This window comes from Siphateles boraxobius, unplaced genomic scaffold (genome assembly GCF_051911475.1).
Source record: "Siphateles boraxobius isolate OS27281-9 unplaced genomic scaffold, OSU_SipBor_1 7, whole genome shotgun sequence".
Classification (NCBI taxonomy): Eukaryota; Metazoa; Chordata; class Actinopteri; order Cypriniformes; family Leuciscidae; genus Siphateles; species Siphateles boraxobius.
In genome coordinates this window covers 22,932,610-22,953,185 of record NW_027509197.1, presented here as the reverse complement: position 1 = coordinate 22,953,185, position 20,576 = coordinate 22,932,610, and the positions used below count along the sequence as shown (strand labels likewise).

At 36.8% G+C, this 20,576-nt stretch overlaps 2 protein-coding genes and 1 long non-coding RNA gene across 3 annotated transcripts in view; 2 read left to right on the top strand and 1 right to left on the bottom strand.

The window, feature by feature from the left end:
- Positions 1-13,890, top strand: part of epb41l5 (erythrocyte membrane protein band 4.1 like 5) — a 74,282-nt gene extending 60,392 nt beyond the window's left edge. Inside the window, exons 17-26 of the mRNA XM_077215176.1 lie at positions 3,349-3,494; positions 5,243-5,334; positions 5,692-5,820; positions 6,500-6,564; positions 6,864-6,986; positions 9,177-9,258; positions 10,367-10,444; positions 10,604-10,663; positions 11,170-11,294; positions 12,351-13,890. Coding sequence (XP_077071291.1) covers positions 3,349-3,494; positions 5,243-5,334; positions 5,692-5,820; positions 6,500-6,564; positions 6,864-6,986; positions 9,177-9,258; positions 10,367-10,444; positions 10,604-10,663; positions 11,170-11,294; positions 12,351-12,417 — 967 coding nt within the window. The 3' untranslated portion in view covers positions 12,418-13,890. The remainder of the gene's footprint in view (positions 1-3,348; positions 3,495-5,242; positions 5,335-5,691; positions 5,821-6,499; positions 6,565-6,863; positions 6,987-9,176; positions 9,259-10,366; positions 10,445-10,603; positions 10,664-11,169; positions 11,295-12,350) is intronic.
- The window catches only part of LOC143723180 (uncharacterized), a 292,525-nt gene that overhangs the window by 219,811 nt on the left and 52,138 nt on the right, over positions 1-20,576 (bottom strand). The window lies entirely within an intron of this gene.
- The window catches only part of ramp1 (receptor activity modifying protein 1), a 33,288-nt gene continuing 27,900 nt past the window's right edge, over positions 15,189-20,576 (top strand). The window contains exon 1 of the mRNA XM_077215186.1: positions 15,189-15,563. Coding sequence (XP_077071301.1) covers positions 15,518-15,563 — 46 coding nt within the window. The 5' untranslated portion in view covers positions 15,189-15,517. The remainder of the gene's footprint in view (positions 15,564-20,576) is intronic.

The window sequence follows — 20,576 nt, the reverse complement described above, 5'->3', positions numbered from 1 at the left end:
CAAACCAAAAGTAATACTAGGCTACCCACTGGATGAAGAAGGGTTGGCTCTCCCCATAACATAAAATATTCATTTTGTTTTATTTTTCGTGTTCGCATTTAAGAGGAAGAAACTATGTAGTGACTGTTCTCTGGAAACGGCACTAAAACTTTCAGAGACCTCAAACAGAAAGCACAAAGTTGAATTATGTTTTGTATTAATTGTATCTCAATTTTAATAAATGTTTCATCAACCAATTACCTGGATTTAATCAATAAGAAGTAAACAGGCCTATAGCAGTCATCATGACACGGAGGCGCCGGCACGTGAACTGGAGCTCGTCTCATATGAATCGAAACCCAGTGTATAAGCCTATAGACCTGAGAAATATATCTATATTGAAATGTCTACTTTTAAACCGAACAATTCAAAATGAAAGAAAACAGACTGCTCTCTGCTTATGTAATCCATATAAAAAGTGCATTTCTCTCTGGCACGTTCACTACTGCGAAGATCGCGAGTCAGCCTCGCAACTTCATCTTTGCAGCCGACACTGACAGAAAATACTTTAGTAATGTCTCCTTGTCCTTGCTATATTTGACATATTCATAATCATTAATTTTGCCGGTTCTTTGTGTCAGCTTTTAGGTGCTTTATTGGCAGTGCCACCCTTACGTAACATGAACGCGTCACCACCGCATCAGCACCGAAAACATGGAGATTTTTTTTAGACAATAATCGCACAACCATTGACCGGCAACACGTCCAGCATGCAGATGCATATCCTACACCACCATCCCGAAATCAGATGGTCAGATGGAAATCAGAAGCTTACACTGCCTAGTTTAGTTTAATAATTTGCATAGTTATTATTGTTCTTTGGTGTTCAGGTTATACAGGTTTTTCCAAATGTTATTTAATAAAAATACCGGTATATTTTTTTTCTCAATTCTCTTTTTTTCACCCCAAGCCCCTCCCCTGTGATAGAATCGCGATACGAATCGAATCGTGGGTCAAAAATCATGATACGAACCGAATCGTGGGTTTGGTGTATCGTTACAGCCCTAATAAACATACATCGCTAGACAGGTAATGAACATAATCTAGCTAACATTTATAATTAATTTACGGCTGAAATCTTTGCACGTAATGAACAAGCAAGGTATTTATAATAATGTACTTTAGATAACATTAAAAAAAAAGAATATAATCAAGATACGAGTTCTGCTGTTGTTCATAAAAACCAGTATTAATGTTGTACAATGAGGATGTTGTCATGTCGCCAGAAATAGTCCCAATGTGTAGTAAGCCTGGGTCATTACTTTCCTCACCAGTGCCCAATTCGTGTACATGATATATTGGTTCACAACCTAGAATGCTAGGGAGTTTTGAGATGCACTTGGGGATTGACACACAATTCATTAAATGGAACATTATTTGCAAATTGGACATCTCAGATGTTCATTGTTGAATGCAACAACGGCAAAAGATTTATGAATCAGTATAAACTACATTAAAGTAGTTGAACACATTGTGTGCTGATGCAGCTTGAAAGAGTGAAATAACATTACCTGGAAATACCTCCTCTATAGTGCATTCAAACTAGTGCAGTCATCTATAAACCATATAGATCTTAAAATATTTTCTGTATATCATCCTCCTTCAACTTTTTACCTCTTGTTTTATTTCTCTTTATGTTGCCTACTCTACAGTATTCCTCTCCCCTCATGCTAACACTCCCCCCTCCTCCACTGACCCATCCAGGCTTCACTCCCCCCATTCAATCCCAGCACTGACTCCAGCGTGACCGCCAGGCAACTCCCTGCTCCTCCTCTCAGACACGGACGCTGTCACAGCTCCTCCACCCCCGCATTCCTCGGATACAAACTGAGCGCCAGGGAAAGCCAGGATGAAAGGCATATTCTCTGACTGAGATCAAGCGAAACTACCTGGACTGAATTCTCGCACTCATTTTAACTACAGAAAGCGTTATATGCCCTTCCCCTCTTAGACTGAAACCAGCCAGAGTTATGAGATAACCTTGATCCTTACTGTGGCTGTGCTTGCAATGACAATGACTTGGTCATTATTCAACCAGCTTTGTCACACAGGAAATGTCCTGTTGACATTTATATTAGCTATTTATTTGACATATGTTATACCTTGATCAACATACTTACAGTTCTACTTGATTTTTTAGACCTACTGTACATTTAAAACAAAGTTATTAGGTGCTTTTCACAAATAGGATAGGTTGTATTTATTTGAGATTCGCGATTTTTGAAACCCTATTAGTTTTTGATTTAATAAAAGTAAACATTATTTAAAAAATTAAAACACCAAAGTGGGTAACAGTGCTACCTTTTATTTAGGGAATAAGGAAACCTACTTTTACCCTATTTGTGGAAAGTGCCTCTAAGATTATATGTTTCATTTCAGTATATTATCTGATTATTGAACTTTGCCGTAAGTTCTTATTGGGGTGATTTTTTTAACTTTTTAACCAGTTGACAATGTGAAAGTGCAATATACATGGTTTTTAGATTGTGTACAGTGCAATTATAACCAAAGGACAGCTGTATCCTACATGGCTGTAAGACATATTAAAACTAACAAACAAAGCAATTCCCCATTGTTTGTTTCAGTTTCTCTTTAGGTTTGTAGGATATTTATATTTTTTGTGTTAGAACTCATGATGATAACATTTCTGTAAATGACAGATATGGTCATGTCTCCTGCTGGAAGGTGCCCTTTTTTTATTATTATTTTTTTAAATGAAGTGCTAGTTACTTGGTCCGTACAGGCACTGAATACTGTATAGTGCAAAGTGTGTTGGGTTTAAGGAATTACGTGTCCAAAATTAAGCTTCATTTCCAGAATACATTGCTTTTTCATTACAGACATTACGTGTGTGTGTATGTGTGGCCTTTTAATCTAGATCTAGAGGAATGTGTGTGGTCAGTTGGCATATGACTCTGTTAGATAACAGTTCTTATCCTTTTGTGTATCCTCAGTAATGAGTGTCTGCTCAAATTTGATTATAAAGGTTTGATTATACCCTTAGTTGTGCAATACATTTCATATACGTGAATTTATATCGCCCAAACCCTAACACCCATCTAGTTTTGAGTACACTATCTTTCACTGGGTGTAATTTGTTTTCTTTTTTAAATTTTGACTCACATATTTGGGATGTGATACTGTGCTATTGTCTACATAGCTGTTACTTGAGGTTGGCCCAGCTTCAAAGATTTTTGTCCAGGTGAGTCACATTTGTCATATCTATCGATGTGGACTATGAACGAGCAGCACATAGGGGGTTACATCCTATAACTGACAAATGGTAATTAACCCTTTCATCCTTCACAGCATGCCCTTGGTGATTGACCTCTTGGAGACATGTGTAGATGAGGTTCTTCTGGCCACTGTTTCCACGGTGACAGCAGAAGAAGTGGGACCAAGTGCTGCTCATACCACAGCCAGCACAGTCACCGAGGAGACCCTCTCTCTGGCTGGTCAGTTAACACATCACAGATACAGTGGTAGGGATGCACCGATACCACTTTTTAAGGGTCGAGTACGAGTACCGATATTTTTTTCCTGGTACTCGCCGATACCGATACCGATGCCTGTTGTACTGGGGGGTTTTCTCGTTTTATGTGGCAATTTTCTAAGAACAACACAATGAGACTAATGAACAAATCAGCATCTTTATTTTCAACAACTTAAATAAACTTAAAAAAATAAATCATTCTTATTGTGCTTATCACAAATTTTCAAAGCCCAAATTTCACAGTGTCCAATAACCTCCAAAGGGCAAAACCAAGGACATAATGAATGTAATTTTTACCTGCCTGTCACAAAGTTGTCAAAGTTCTAAAGAAATCACAGGCAACAAGACAATCAAATTTGTCATAAAGTGCCAAAGAAATCACAGAACAAATGTTTAACATAACACTGAGTAACAATGTAATCACAGCCGAAAGTGTAAAGTGAAATATTAGAGTGTACTATTAAATCTATCAACACTATAACTGCAGGAAGAGTGCTCATAAGAATTAAGAAATATAAGCTAAGGATATACGTGAGGTATCGGTCTTTGGTATCGGGGTATTTTTACGAGAACGAGTACAAGTACATGAGCTTGGTATCGGGCCCGATACCGATACTGGTATCGGTATCGGTGCATCCCTATACAGTGGGATGCACTAACATAGACATTTTGGACAATGTTTTGTCCAAATGTAAAATAAAATAGACCATTTTAAATGCTTCAAAAGAAAAATCAGTCAACAAAACAATTTTATAATATACATTAGACATGTTTAGTGCTTTTGTAACCTGCCACAGGAAAAGAGTTTATAGTTTGAACTGGGTAAAAAGTAAACACTGGTATTGTCTGCTTCCAGGGTAGGCCAATTCAGGTTACAGAATAATAAATAAAACTGCAATATTGACCAGTACAGAACACACATACATTACCAGTGTATAGTTTGGGGTCAATATGTTTTTTTTTATTTTTATTTAAGAAATTAGTATTATTTTATTCCGCAAGCACAAATTAAACCGATCAATGGTAACAAAGACTTAGCATTGTTACAAAAGCTGCTTTTAACTACCTATTTGTCAATGAATCCTGAGAAACATTTATAATGATTTCCTTTAAAATATTAAGCAGCACAACAGTTTTTAACGTTGATAAAAAAGAAGAAATATTTATTGAGCACCAAATCAGCATTTTAGAATGATTCCTTAAGGATCATGTGACACTGAAGAATGGAGTAATTATGCTGAAAATTCAGCTTTGCATCATAGGAATAAATTAGTCGTTTTACAATTACTGTTTTTTAATTGTTTTTTTTATGTATTTTGATCAAATAAATACAACTTTGGTGAGTATTTGAGATGTAAACAGAATTGTACCGACCCTAAACCTTCACACTGTACACTGTAGTGTATATTAGGTATATATAGATTATATAATCTATAAAAGATTTAGAAAATATCTAAAAATCTAAAGGCTTTATGAAACAAAGTACTACTTGCATTTGCCTATATTTTGCTTGGTTTTTAATTTTATTATTTCAACAGCCCTGAATTTGCATTCTGTACAGTTATGGTGATGTCATTCTCTACATTTCCATTGTGTGCACCGATTAACCCAAGAGTGAACATGTTTTAATCCCCACACATGTATATGTGTTTCCATCTGTCTGGCCTCTCATTGTTTAGTGATACTTACTGTATCTGTTCTCATCCACAGAGGCTGCAGCTCGGCTCAAGCAATTAGAGATTGAAAATAGTCCAGTGTCTGCTCCAACCAGAACCAACATCAACCTCAACATGAACAACCAGGTCTGTTCAGCCATCCAGAAGCCCCCCCACACCCTAAGAACAATGCTTTTTGTAAATGACTTCAAAGCCTCTGATTAAAGCTTGACAGACTTTAAATACAAGGAGTGGACACTGTGTTGGCCACTATGCCACTTTAACCAAAGGATGTACTTTACATTAAATGTGAATAGGGAAGATGATTATTCATGTTATTACTGCAGTCAGTGATATCTATATTGTTTCCAGCTTAGTGCTACGTAAGGTCTTTTCAACCTGATATTTATTTCAGCCTTCTATATATTTAAGCTATTAACAGAATACAAATACAAAGTTGATACAAATTCATCACCACACATTCAATCTTTGATTTGCATGCAGGAGGAAGTGGTGAAACTGACAGAGAAAAGTTTAAATAGTGTGGGTAACAGTCCTGTCCTGAACCAGCTCAAACCTCCTGATGAACTCAAGAGCAACATCCTGAAAGCTCAGGCAGAGGCAGCAATCAAGGTATTCAAACACTCTCATAGGCAGTATTAGTGTTTACATGCGCTGTATTAACATATTAGCCTATTCTAGGAAATTTGGCTGTTTGTCTTCCTAGGGGTGTGTGTGAGGGGGGTCTTTGATTTTAATGACTGCATACACAGTTACAATGCCAGCATGATACTAGATACAGTGGCTTGCGGAAGTATTCAAACCCCTTAATTTTTCTCACATTCTGTTATGTTGCTGCCTTATGTTAAACTACTTTAAATTACTTTTTTCACATTAATCTACACTCCATACCTGAAAATGTCTGTCCACTGACAGTCCCCAGTCAACCTGACAGATCTTGAGAGGATCTGAGGAGAAGATTGGCAGAAAATAAAGATGTGCAAAGCTCGTCAGATCATACCTAAAAAGAGTCGAGACTGTAAAGGTGCTTTAACTAAGTACTGAGTTGCAATGTACTTATTTCAGTTTTTCCTTTTTAATAAAATTTCAAAGTTGTCACAGATCTGTTTTTTTGCCATGTCATTATGGTGTGAAGATTAAAGATTAAAAAAAGTGAAGTAGTTTAACATAAGGCAGCAACATAATAAAATGAATACTTTTGCAAGCCACTGTATGTTAATGTCAGGTATACTGTTGCATGAAGTCTTGTGCATGTATATTTTTGAAAATGTTCAAAAATCTCTTTGTTCAGGATTCTAGAGATGAGCTTGGATTGACTCCAGACAAGAACTGTAACCTACAGGAGGCAGCAGCCAGGTATGATGTGTTTCGGGGGAGAGAACGCTGTTGTGCATCTGTGCTAAAGGTGTTAGAATGCCTTTTAAAGCTAAACTATTTTTGGGTGAATTATTTACTTTATGCACTACGATTATAAATGACTATGTAGCAGTTGAAATTCAAGGTCAGACATTGTTTTTGATACATTATAATATTCTCTTGTTGTAACTGTTGACAGATAACATGGACACAAACATTAAAATTGTTACGTGATTGTTATAAAAAAAAATGTTTTTAATGATAAGATGTGAATGGTGGATGTCTTGTCTCTTTGTCAGACTGATGTGTCGTGGAGGGCGTATGGGAAGCACAACCTCTCTGCCAGTGAGTGGGAGAGCGGAGCGGCAGGAGTCCTGGGACCTGTTCAAACAGCCCGGCCTGCTGCCCTGCTCTACTAGCAGGTGAGACCACAGCTCAGTGAGCACATAAAACCTAGTCCTAGTACAGTGTGAAGATTGTACTACAAAGAAGCAATGCTTTGTTGTTTGAGTGTGTGGAAGATGACAGAGTACGACCAAATGTTAGTGAGCCTGTGGGCCTGTAATTCTCCTGGGACAGTGGAGCACAAGCAGGCAGTCAGAAACTGGGGCACACCCAGATTAAAGGGGCCAACTGGTCCTCCTGTCAGCAAGCCAGGGCTTGTTTTATTTCTTCTTCTTTTTTTCTTTTTTTTTTTTTTTTAAGAAATCAATCGTTTTATTCAAGGATGCATAAAATTTACCAAAAGTGACAGTAAATACATTTATGATATTACAAAAAATTATATTTCAAATAAATGCTTTTGACCTTCCTATTTATCAAAGAATCTTGAAAAAATGTATCATGATTTCTACAAAAATATTAAGCACAGCTGTTTTCAACACTGATAATAAGAAATCTTTCTTGAGCACCAAATCAGCATATTAAAATTATTTCATGCGAAACTGAAGACTGGATTAATGCAGCTTTGCATCACGGGAATAAATTACACTTTAAAATTTTAAAATAGATGTATTTCTAATTGTAATATTTCACAGTATTACACTGTTTATTGTATTTTTTATCAAATAAATTCATCCTTAGTGAGCATAAGATACTCACTTCAAAGATATTTAATCTTACCAACCCCTAACTTTTGAAAGTATAGTGTATTAACAAGAACTGGCAAGAATGTACATAATGGGGTCAAATTTGGACAAATTTGTGGGATCCTGCATCCTAAAAGCTAGACTGAAATGCTGCAGTTTTTTGTTGAAATGCTTAATACAAATAATTTATCTGTGAGATGTTGTCTGTTTGCAAACACAAATGGACATCATCTGTAAAATACTTTCAATTGGATAGAAAATGTGTTATTTAATGAAAGCAGTTATAGTACAGTTTGTAAAAGAAAAAATAGATATGTTTTTCTAAGCTTTTTTACCAACTGTACAATAACTGATTTGATTATTTACAATAGAATACAACTTAGAAAAGAAACTAATTGACAGCATTTTACAGATTGTGTCCAAATAACCTACCTTGTAGTGAACCCAGAACTTTCCTTAATCTAGCATTAACATATCCTTATTGTAGCTTGCTGTTGCCATCTAGTGGCAGCTGTTGATACAGTTACCGATGGGTCATATTCTTTTACAGTCTATGGTCATATTGCTGTGGTCTGCCTGGAAACATGTTCTTATGGAAACATATATACCCATGCCATAGATTGACAGCACAATTAGCTGTGTACACTGACTTAGAGACATTCAGCTCTGGTAGTCACATGATAAAAGAAAGAAATGTAAAATGAGTGTCTTAATGTGGAAGATTTTTTTTTTCTCTGTTCAACATCACTGTACACATTAGCTGCAGATTTTGTTTACACTTTTATGTCCGTAGAATCAAATATCAAATCAATCAAATGTGACCAATTGTTGACATTATATACCATATGAAAAACCGTTATTATGGAAAGGATCAACATATTAAATTATAATTTACTAGTGATGCCCACATCAGATGCTCAATTCGTAGACACCAAAATTATAGGTTTGATTCCTGGGGAACACATACTGGCCAAGTCGCCTGCCAAATGTGTAAATAATTTGTACCTTTATAATGTTACCCACTTTGTCAAGGCTGCTCTGCTCTGCTGGGAAGCCATCCAAATGTGCACACACAAACCCATAATCATCAGTAATCACAAATGACCTCTGAGTCATTTCCTCAAACACTTCATAAGAGGTGTTCATAGGTTTCATTCAAGGGTGAACATTGTGATATCCTGCATGTCTTTTGAATGAACACTAATGAATAGCTTGGAAAGTGCTTTGAAATGTTCAAAGATTTTCCATGTCTTTTGTGCTCTTTACCAGCGATCAAATCAAAAGGTTTTGTGTCCAGAGCTCTTCTCAGACATGCTTCATCACAAATGAAAAGACGTAAATATTATTGTTATAATGTTTGTTTATTTGTATGTTCGTTTTTATTGTTACAAAAACGGACAAGTACAACTACATCAACAACGCCATTGTTTTATCATATATGGCATCTTCAAGATTCTCTCACAAAGACAAATCATTGGGCACTTTCATAAACGAATGCACTATCTATTCATTGTCTGTCCTTAGCCTGGAAGAGAACGCAGATGACTTCATTTCTTCTGTGCCGTCTCTGTCATCAGACCCACTGAATGAAACCCAGTCATCCAAGGTAACAAAAGTGGCTTAATGTCATTCCAGCTGCTGGCACGCTGTAATGAGAGTCCCCAGCAGCTGTCAACCTACACCATCATTTACTCACTTCCTGCTGACATGTGTCAGCCTTTACAAGGAAATTAAATTTCAGCAGGCATGTCAAAGATTACATATTGTAGGCCAGCCCAGAAGTTTAATACTCACTTACACAAGTGATAATCTTCACAAATCATCGCAACTTTTATGAATTTTGAAGCCTAGATAAAATCGCCTAAAAAAGTAAAAAAGCAGAAGTTGGGCTATAAACAAACTCCGCCATGGTTGCTCAACGTCACCACTGTCACCAGCTTTTGTCAACTCATTCAATCTTTATTTGAAATCTACAAGTTGGAAAGTTTTATTTAGAATAATTTGCAAGAACGTGAGTATAAACACAGCAAGGCTGTAAAAGCACTTGAGTGAGTAGAGGAGTTTTTCTGCTCAGTGTGATGACTTTTAATGTAACTGACACCCTCTGTTGGTCTATTTCATGTAAAATCTATAAAAAAAATAAACTGCATCAGTAATGCAATCCACTCGTGATTTATGTTGCAGATTAAAATGTGAAAATATCTTGAGCTTGTGTTAACCACAGAATTTACTTCAGGCATTTAACCAAACAAAAAGTATTGACTTCGGAAAATGGAACGGGAAGTACATTCATTTCTGGGTTTTAGGACCTATTCCTGCAGCACTCTACACAACACACAACTTTTGTGACTGCAATTGTAACTTAATGAAACCATTGCATAAAAATGAAACAAACCCATAGACTTGTTACAGGAGGGACCTGCGTCATATCTAGGAACCAGTATACCATACAATTGGGGAGGGTGTTATGCACTGTGCCACAAAGAAATCTCAGAGCAATGCTATATTTCCCATTTACTCATTTGTTTACCCATCTATGTTGAATATTACTATCAATCTCTCCCTTTCTGCATTTGTTAAAATTTTGTTTTCTAATGATTATAAAAAGCTGTAAAACTTTTTGATGTCTAGATTTGCATTTCCTGCCAGAAAAAGACATTGAATGTGCTTTTGGTTGGCATTCCCTTTAGAGCATGTGGCTTTTTACACTGCAGGTCAATGTTCAGGATCCTGAGCCGCTGACAGCCCCTCTGACTGATAACCTGATAGACTTCACAGATCCCATTCCTGTAGTAAGTTCAGCACTGAAACAATAAGCTTGTGCTGCTTATAGTAAGCCAACGTTTACGGTTTGTCCATATGATTGACTGTATGTCACAATAATGCCTGTTATAGATTTTTCCACGTTGCTTAAGTATTCATATTTTATGGAAACATTTAAATTGACACAGGTGCCGGCCCCCAAACCCACAATCACTCCTCGATGGATCATTCCAGCTTCAGCACCTACAGTGAGTTTACTGCTAAAATCTATAACGGTTTCTTTTATTTGAAAGCTTTCATCTAAAAGTTGTGTCATTTTGAATAATTCTGACTAGAAGATATTAGATGAATGAAAATGAAATCTCAGATTGATGAATAGGATGAATACTGAGAATATGAGACATTTGGTAAGCCTTAACAGTACATGCAGAAATCACAGAGGTTTAGCTGTCCCTTTTTTCACCTGGTAGGGACTCCAGACACTGATCCATGCATCATTTTAGAAGAGCAGCAACTTTATCTAAGAACTTGTGCATGGATGTCTCTTCCTATTTCTCTGCAGTTCTGTTTTTGCACACTATAGATTTATACATTTAGTAAAAGCTTTCATATTTCATCTGATGATGTTGACTCAGATGACTCGCTATCCAGCCACACGTTCAGTGGAGTGTGCAGTTTCATTATCCTCACTTCTCACATTTCTAGTAGTTAATTTAGTGACTGACTGTCCCCCTGCTACCTCTCTCTCGTCTAGCTGTCTGGCACCTTTACTAACGGCCTCCTTGATTGTACAGCAGAGATGTCATCTCAACATCCTGAGGGGGCTGCTATTTCCCCACTCCCCCATCTCTCTCACACTCACAATGTGATTGCCACCAGGTTTGTTTCATCCCTGCTTCATTACCTTTCTCTGCTCTGTTAAGGACAGTTGTCCTTTAACTTTCTGAAGCAATCAGATTCGCCACTTTCAACTTGGTGGACGATAAAACCAAGGGGAGCCATGCTGTATTTACACCATTATGTGGGCGTGCTTTTTCCACTGAAGTTGTGTATTCCGTTAAATACACTACCGTTTGAAAGTTTGGGGTTGGTCAATTTTGTTATCTCTGTTGCTCGTCGAGGTTGCATTTATGTGAATAATGTATTACAACTTAAAATAACTGTTTTCTATTTGAACATATTTTAAAATGTAATTTATTACCATGATGGCAAAACTGACTTTTCAGCATCATTACTACAGTCTTTAGTGTCACATAATCCTTTAGAAATCATTTTAAGGCCCTGTTTACACCACAATTTAAGATATAACGTTTTGGTCGATCGGATCACTAGTCGAGGGAGACACATCCCCGTTTATACCTGGTGTTTTAATCTGTCTCCTTTGTTCACTTTCAACCACTTCTCTCCTGATTTCTTTGAGGGGTATGTGTGAGTATGTGTTAGAAATCAGGAATGGTGAGAGAACATTGTGCTTTGTACGTTTAGTCTTCAAACCAAACTTGGGTCTCCGACAAAGTTTAAATCGCGTCTGACTAGTGCGCTTCCCATAATGTTTACGCATTAGGTCAGTAAGGTGGTCTTTTCGTGGTTGTTGGAATACATTCGACGACATGAGTGTCTACACTAAGAAAGCAATCCGGTCGAATGCGTTTTTGACTACCTCTGGAAGTGGACGAGCTCAAAACGTTTTAGACCCTGTTTACACCTGTAGCGTCGTCCACTTGTGATCCGATCAACCAAAACTCATCTTAATACCAGGTCTAAACAGGGCCTGATGCTGATTTAGTAGTGTGCTTTTGCATGCAGCATATAAATAGCAAATGTTTTAGTGAATCAAAAGTTGTTTTTTGTACTAAACTAAAAAAAAATTAATTGAATTCTTTACAGTTTGAAGTATGTTCTTAACCTGCCAATTGCTGAATTGATCTTTGACAGTATTGTGGCTCACCCATCCAAGGACGACAGCCACAAGCCCAAAGGTCTGCTGACCACTGAACTCTGAGAGCGACGCGTTGAGCACATTCCCAACATCTGTCACTGGACCATCACAAGTTGTCCTTTGATTACTACATTCCAGTCAACACACATTCCAGTGCAGGCACAGACAGCTGGACTCGGGCCATGCACGGTGTTGCAATTCCATCTTCAAGAATGCTGGCTTTGTACTGAAGGCATCCACAAGCCCAGATCTCAATGCTGATAACAATTCAACTCAATTGCACAAAGGGTTAGCAGTCCAGTGTTTGGAGAGCACCATTCCTTTGTATACCTCTTTTGAGTGACTGTACAGCCCTTTGTTGTAGCAGCAGCACATATAAGACCCGGTCCTGTTGTGATTGGATGTTTGATGTAGAACGTCAGATCCACCTGCTCTCCACTTCCTGTTGAGATCTTCTCTGATTGGATGGCTGCGAAAGAGCTTGTGAATGCGCTTGGATGACAATGCCCCACTGACTATTTTTAGTCAGTAGTTCTTCCTACAGAAAATATATTTTTTATCTTTGCCTTTCTTTTGCTCTGCTTTCTGTGTTCTTACGAGAAGTAGCTGCATTCATTTTTACGCTTTTAAGTACTGTACTCTAAACTGGAAGGTTGTTAGAGCACTATTGTGTAGCATTGGGCAACATGCAGTCATTGAGCCAAGATTTGCTGTTTGAACCTTTTATCAATGCTGATTTTATCCAAACATTGTAGTTATGACCTGCCTTATTTTAATAGTTCATATAAGATTTTAAATGTACATGAACATATTACAACATAACGTATTGCAATGTGGTTTGTCATCTACTGTATTTAGTCGACGTATTTCACTGTGTAGTTTTAAGTGTGCTTCACTGTGATTATAAATGCTGTATTAGATGTGATGAGAGCCACAGGAGCCACTGAGACCTCTGTCAGCCACTGGCTCTTACAGTATCAAAACTGTGGAAGACTTGGACAATGTAAACAAGCTAAAATATTTTGAATTGTGATATAATGGGGGGGAGGGAATTACCACTTACCAGCAGTTACCACAAAACGAGAGGCCTTTCATTGACCCTTCTTCCTCCACTAAGTTTCACAAGCTTTTTGCTGCTATTTTTCAGCACACTGAAAAGTACATCATTGGTATAATCACTGGATCTGTAATCAATGGGACGAAATGTTTGGAGGTCAAATATCAACTTTTTATACAATCAATTTTTGTGAATAAGTCAGACTTCTCAAAGGTGGTTTATATGCTCTACATCTTCTGATTTGCGTTGTACTCCCTGCTTTAGTGGAAGTGCTCGATCAAAGAAGGCAGTTGTAGCTGGACTCCATTGATGTGCTAATTACTTTTGTTCTCGAAGTCTCACACTGTAGGCTTATTTACATATATTAATGATCTGTATATGTCACAGCAATGATCTGTTTATATAAATACACTTGACTGTAAGCCTTGTCAAATTTTGTATGATGTGAGAATTTCCACAAGTAAAAGCATTTTAACGTTGTTATTGACCAGTGCTTTTGTGTTAATGCAAATCATGATTTCCTAGAATATATTAGTATGATTGAATTCCTTATTTAAAAGCACCAGACAACCATTTTTATTTATTTAATTATCTCATGGAGCTGATATGTATCCAGTATTTATGGGCAAATTTATAAGGCTTCTTTTAGGCATAATAAATTAAAACATTACCATTGGTAGGAAGTTCACTGAACTTCTACTTGTATCCCCCTTATACACTTGATTGGACAATACTGTTGGGCTGCAGTCTCTAGCGGGCCAGCAGGAGGAGCCAGAGCTCTTCACCACCTACATCAGTGATTCTCCCATTCGAGTCGTTTAGCTTCAGTACAAGCTCTGAAACCTTTTTTTTTTCTCCTCATATTTAAGGAAGTTTGTTTGAAAATTGTATTTATTTTAAAAATGACAGAATCAGAAACAAACGCAGATTACAGCTTAAAACTCATGCCCCTAACCAAACAGTTTATTTACAGCTCATTTATGTTACTCATTAGATAACTCCAACCGAAAAGATGAAAGTATGATGATTCCTGGTCATAATTTGAAAGTGCTCAGTTGCTCAAAATGACAAAATTGAAACCGAGGGCAATCTTACAACATTATTATTGTTATTAATAAATCATTTTAACATTTAGTAGGCTATAAATGTCATATGATTACTTACAGCAACAAGTTCACATGAAATCAAAGCAGTGTGCACTTATTTATAGTCAACAACAACTTAAATCGTTTAAAACCCTGTACAAACTTACAAAACTAATACATTTTGGACATAAATGTAACAGGAGAAAAACAATCTAATTGGCCATTTTCCTTAATGTTTTTGTACTACAAATACTACACAAAGAATAGCCTATCATTTGTTCTCTTTAGAGGAACTAATTGTTTTGGCAAATCCCCCTAATTTACATTTTGATGGATCAAAATCTTGGGACTGCTCTTCTAAATTGATATTTCATATGGACATTTGCGTCACTCCAGCCTTGTTACGATGCAAGTTTCCCTCATTCTTTGTTTTGGAAAATCTCTCTCTGTGTATTTATTATATATTACATTTGAACAATATGTGTATTTGTGCAGTAGTAGCCTTAAATTGAAAATGATTCCCTTTGGCCACAGCCTATATTGTTTTCCTTCATTTTTCCTCAGTGTGAACGGCAGATTGTGGGTAACAGTGGTTTCATCACTTCGCTAATAGATTATGTTCATGTTTATTATTAGCCAACATAAGTTGATGATCCTTGAGGGAGGTGGCTTCGCGTTTACAGTTGCCACAGCACAGCTCTCATCTTTTACTTGTATGCCTGACGCGCGCTCTCGAGCGCACAGTCCGACTGTCCACGAGCGACTTTAGCAAGAACTAATGAGCGCGCACGCTTCAGCTGACCGAGACCCATTTCAGTTGTTCGTTTGAGCTTTATTCGGAACCAAAGCAGTACTTTATAAAACACAGGGTATGGTGACTGAGAGGACTTCAGTGGAGATTCAGCTTTGAATGAAACCGTCAGCAAAATTACCTGCCAAGCGCGCAGATGTGTCGAGCTGTGAGGGAGTAGTGCCGTTTAATCAAGAAACTTCTGTTTGCTTTGACTGACATCGAAACGTCATGGCATCGGTGTCGTGGAGACACGCGATTTTCTTCTTGGTAGTTGGTAAGTTAAACTGGTTTGTCCTCATGTCTGCATTTCATCCTGTTAGATTAGACTATTTATGTTTTTGAAAATGCATACTGCCTGTAAAATACAAAAAAGAAAGCTAGAACAAATAAGAACGAAACTATCCATCTCAGTAAGGTTTTGAATCAGAAGTCCAATGTGGTTTTGCAGTGTAGGCTATATTGGTCGGTTTCAATCAAATTCAAACCATATTAAGATAATAATGAATGTGAAGGTTAACAAGTGAACATACAGTGCATTCAGGCAAAGAATCAACTATAATAAATATTGATTTTGTGTTCTCAGGACAAGGGAATTGTAGCCTATTTTTAAAAATAAATAAATTTCATGTCAGTTAGTTTGTTAGGGCAACTGCATATATCAGATTAAATTAAAGCTAGCTTATATTATAATAATATGTATACATTATATGTATATATTTTATATAATTAAATTGTATTATTAATTAATTATTTGCTAGCCAAAACAGGTTTACTATTTTTCATGTAACCTTTTACATTTTAAAACGTGGAATATTTTTTTTTATATAGAACACATGCTTTTAGTCTTTTTCACATTACACAGAGGTTGGCAACTTTTATGAAAGTGAAAAATCCATTAGTGACAAGCACACCCATGTATGGGTCAATTATCTAATTTTCTAATTAATAATGCATGACTGTCTCCTTCTGTTGGAAAGAATTAATTTCACACTTACCTTAACAAGCTCACTGAGCGGTGCTGAGCATGACTAACAAGCTGCTCTTTGCTTGCCTTGATTTCCTGTCACTATTCAATTGGTATTGCTATATATACTCTGTGAAGATTCATCATGGCATACATTTGTTTAGAATTAATGTCTCTAAAGAATATTAATGCAATTGCTGTGAACTGACCTGACTCTCAGTCAAGTAATGCAAGTATGTGACTCTTTCTTGTTTGTGACAGTGAAACAGATACAAACATGTATCTGGCTCTCTGACTGCTGAGAGAAAAAGAGAATGTTGATGGATTCACACAAGACAATGGCATTAAGCTCATGATACTACAGAATAATAGGTAGTCTGTAGAAATATGTAACTCTTGAACAAACACTTCTGCTCCAGTTAAGCCCGCTGTAGTGAGTGCCCTATAAAATATGTAGATTTAGCAGGAGAATCTTCTTGCTTTGAAACAGCGCGAGGAAGCAATGAAGTGAACTCAGGAGTGTATGTTAACAAGGGCTCAGATGTTAACTATTCTCTGAAATAAAGCCTACTACAAATAGTCTACCAAAATATGTGAAGAAAAAAAAAAACGTTTATATGCAAGCTCGGTTTGATGCGTTGCATTTTAGAATAGGTCATATAATGCAATATGTATTACACTTTTCCTTTTCATTCTGTTTTTCCCTTCCTTTTTTATTTTTCTCCTTCATTTATCTTTACTTCCCTTCCCTTCAACCTTTCCTTTCCTTCGGCTTTCCCTTCCCTTCCTTTCCCTTCAACCTTTCCTTTCCTTCGGCTTTTCCTGTCCTTTCCTTCCCTTCAAACTTTCCTTTCCTTCAGCTTTTCCTTTCCTTTCCTTCCCTTCAACCTTTCCTTTGCTTCGGCCTTTCCATTCCATTCCCTTCCCTTCGGCTTTCCTTTTCATTTCCTTTCATTTAATTTCCTTTCATTTCTTTTCCTTTCATTTCCTTTTTTTATAGATGGCTCCCACCCTAGTTTCTTTATAGATAGGTATGTCCATCTTGTCACACAGATGCACTAGGGGAGCCTGAGAAGTCCCAGAATATTGATGGCATCATAACAGTTCACTACTGACAGAGAAAAGGGTGGCTTTATGCTGTTGTTGCGAGACGAGAGATAAATGTCAAGCACACATTTTAAAATTCAAACAAAGCTTTCACTGTGTTCCAGGCCAGAATGCTTTATCTTTTGAGACCCACTGAGATGCATTACCCTCATTTATCTGACAATTGAAAGTATACGACAGATAAAAACACCATAAAGAGTTATCCTGGTAGCAGGATGAAGGGGAGCTCAGGGATGTGTACAGTTCTCTAAATACAGATTAACACGGTGCATTTCTCTGATTGAGGTGAATAACCTGATGGCAGGGGGCGGGGAGATCTGGACAGCCGTAACAAGTGAAGATGAATATATGGCTGCTCTATTTCTTTGCGCTTGTCAGGACCGCTTTGTATTTCATTCCCAGTGTACTGCCTTAAGCAGTTCAACCTTTGTAATAATTCAGTTCAGTAGGTATTGAATCCAAGTGCATTAGTGAGCATTGTGTGCAAGGAATTTAATGGTAAATGATAATTGTTAAGGAATTCGTCTTACCAATGGGGCGTTTTAAATTGCATCCAGAGGGCTGCTGGAATAAACTAAGCATGGTCGATTGTGTAGAATGGCTGCTGAAGCTGAACACAACAAATGCATCTATATTTCTGACTAGAGCTGACAGTCATGTAGAATAAACTGAAGACATCTCGATAACTAGCCTTAAGTAACTTAAGTGCAAATGTAGATTAATTTAATCTGGATGAATTTTTCATTCTCTGTGTTTGTCATTGTCTCAAAATATTAGTTAGCCATGTGAGCCCTGATATTTACCATTCAAGCTGAAAGAAGTTACTTTTATGCTGTTCATAAACCCAGATGACCCTTTTGAGTTGTGTTTGGCACATGACTGCTTCACCTGCGTCAACAAGCGTATTTTGCGGAAAAAGAGCATTGCATAATCTATTTGGCCAGCCGGATACATATGGGAGATGTGAATACAAAAGCGCAGTTAAGGCCTGTTCACACCAAGGACGATAACTATAACGATAAAGATGTAGTTCTACAAATCGTTTTAAATTTAAAAGAATTGTAGAACCCACACCACACCTATAGCAATAACGGCACAAATGAAACGATGCCGAAATCAATTTATCAACTTTTTTTTTCCAGCTGATGAACGATAAAAACATTGTACGCCAATCAGTTTCCATTCTGCTTTAAAGAGCTTGAGCATTTAAAGCAACAGACAACAAAACTGCAGTGCACGGTTATTATCTTATCGTTATAGTTATCTTTATAGTTATCATTCTTGTTGCGAACGGGCCTATAATAGCATACGGTGCAATAGCAAAACTTAATGGAGTTTTCAGTTAAGAAATGTGTAATAAAATATGTTTATTTTATGTTACTGTTTATTTTTTATATAAATTTATATACAATTTCATATAAAGGAAAAATAAAAATTTATATTAAGATAATTGATGACATACAGAGCTGTAAAATTACAACACAGCTCATAATTTGGTTTTAATAAGAAATGTTTGCATTTATAACGAAATCTCTGACGTTTCATTGCTGACTTTGGTACAGTATCTTGACGAATCTGAGCGTAGACAGAAATATCTTCTGAAACATTATAAGACACACATTTGACTTGGGTATTTTTTGTCTGGTAAAGCAGGCGGTTCAGTAAAGATCTCAATTTAATCTCTGCCATAGAGAAGCATTGGAGATTTTTCTTTTCAACAGAATGGCATGAGACTTAGCTCTTGGCTGCTGATCATATAAATAAAAACAGGCTATTTGTGCGCCAGCCCTGCAAAGCGTTGCTCTGTTTAATGCATTAAGAAATAGGTGTTGGACTGAAAAATGCAGTTAATATTTGATGCCTAACTTTGTCTTGTGATGTCAGCAGGGAATCGGCATGCTGGAATGTGCATCTCTCTGCATCGCTGCTGGATGGCTTGGAACTCCTGCATTAGCTGATTATTCATTATGCAGATTGAGTCACCCTATAAACTGCGTTGCATCATGCTATGGTATAAATTAGTTTTAAAGGAAAACGAGGTGGATTGATTCATCTGCTCATTGACATGCTTGAGATTAAAGCCACAAAAAGCCCCTCTTATCAAGCAGGGGACAGACAACCTCGCATTGACCCTGAATGTGGCATAATGTGCTGTGAAGAATCATTCCGGAGTCTTTGGTTTGATTGTCTAAAGAGACTCTTAAAGCAGCGCTGGACCCCATACAGTGTTTTTAAGACCTCTCTGACAGCAGGAGCCCAGGAAACAAGATCTTTCCCGGTCCGCGAGTGAGCAGTGGCATCTAAACCACAACTACTTCGAGCTGTAAATCAACATTTGAGCCAACAAAAGTATTCATTTTATTTCCCTTTAGATTTAACATGGAAAGCTCAGTGTTAAGATATTTTAGCAGGTTAAAACATCCCCTATTATTAATTCTCTCTATAAAGCAGTCATATCTTTAAAAAGTATATATTTTTTTCCTCCCAAAACAGAATTTAGCTTTTCATGATCATGTTTTCATACAATGAACTCAAAATCTGCTAAGGGGTAAATACATGTAACAAATCATGTAAGTATGTATCATCTTTTATTGGAAAATTAAACATTTTATCAAACTTTGATAATTGCCTTAATCTTTTAAACAACTGAGAAGATAGGCTAGTGATCAAACTACATTTCATAAAAATCACCTGTCAAGTTAATGATATATTACATCAGCATGTGACAGTCAAATTGGACTCACTCATTTAACAGTTCATCTATTGCCAAAATGATCAAAAAAGATCAGTCAAGAATAAAGAATTATTAAAAATACCAATATCAGGAATGTCAGAATCAGAATGTGTAGTTTGTGCGTGAAGAAATGTCTGTCAGAACCAAAACCCGTTGAATGATGTTCACCAACCCGGCAAAGTTTCTCAGTTGGATTGGCATTTATTCTCTTTAGCATGCAGTGTGAAGTATTTCAGTGAGTGAAAAACAAATTTGTATTCACATGCTTTGTGTATTATGCACATTATCGTCTCTGCCTTTGAATAGCAAATTATCAGATGTATACGAGGCACCGAAATAAAATGAAGAGCTAATATCAAATTATTTTTGCAGAATAGAATTTTTAAAGGCATTTTAATATGTGAAATTAGGCTATAGAGCATTAATGATGAGTGTTTCAATTGTACTAGGGTTCTGTTTCAACAAGTGAACTTGTCTGTGAA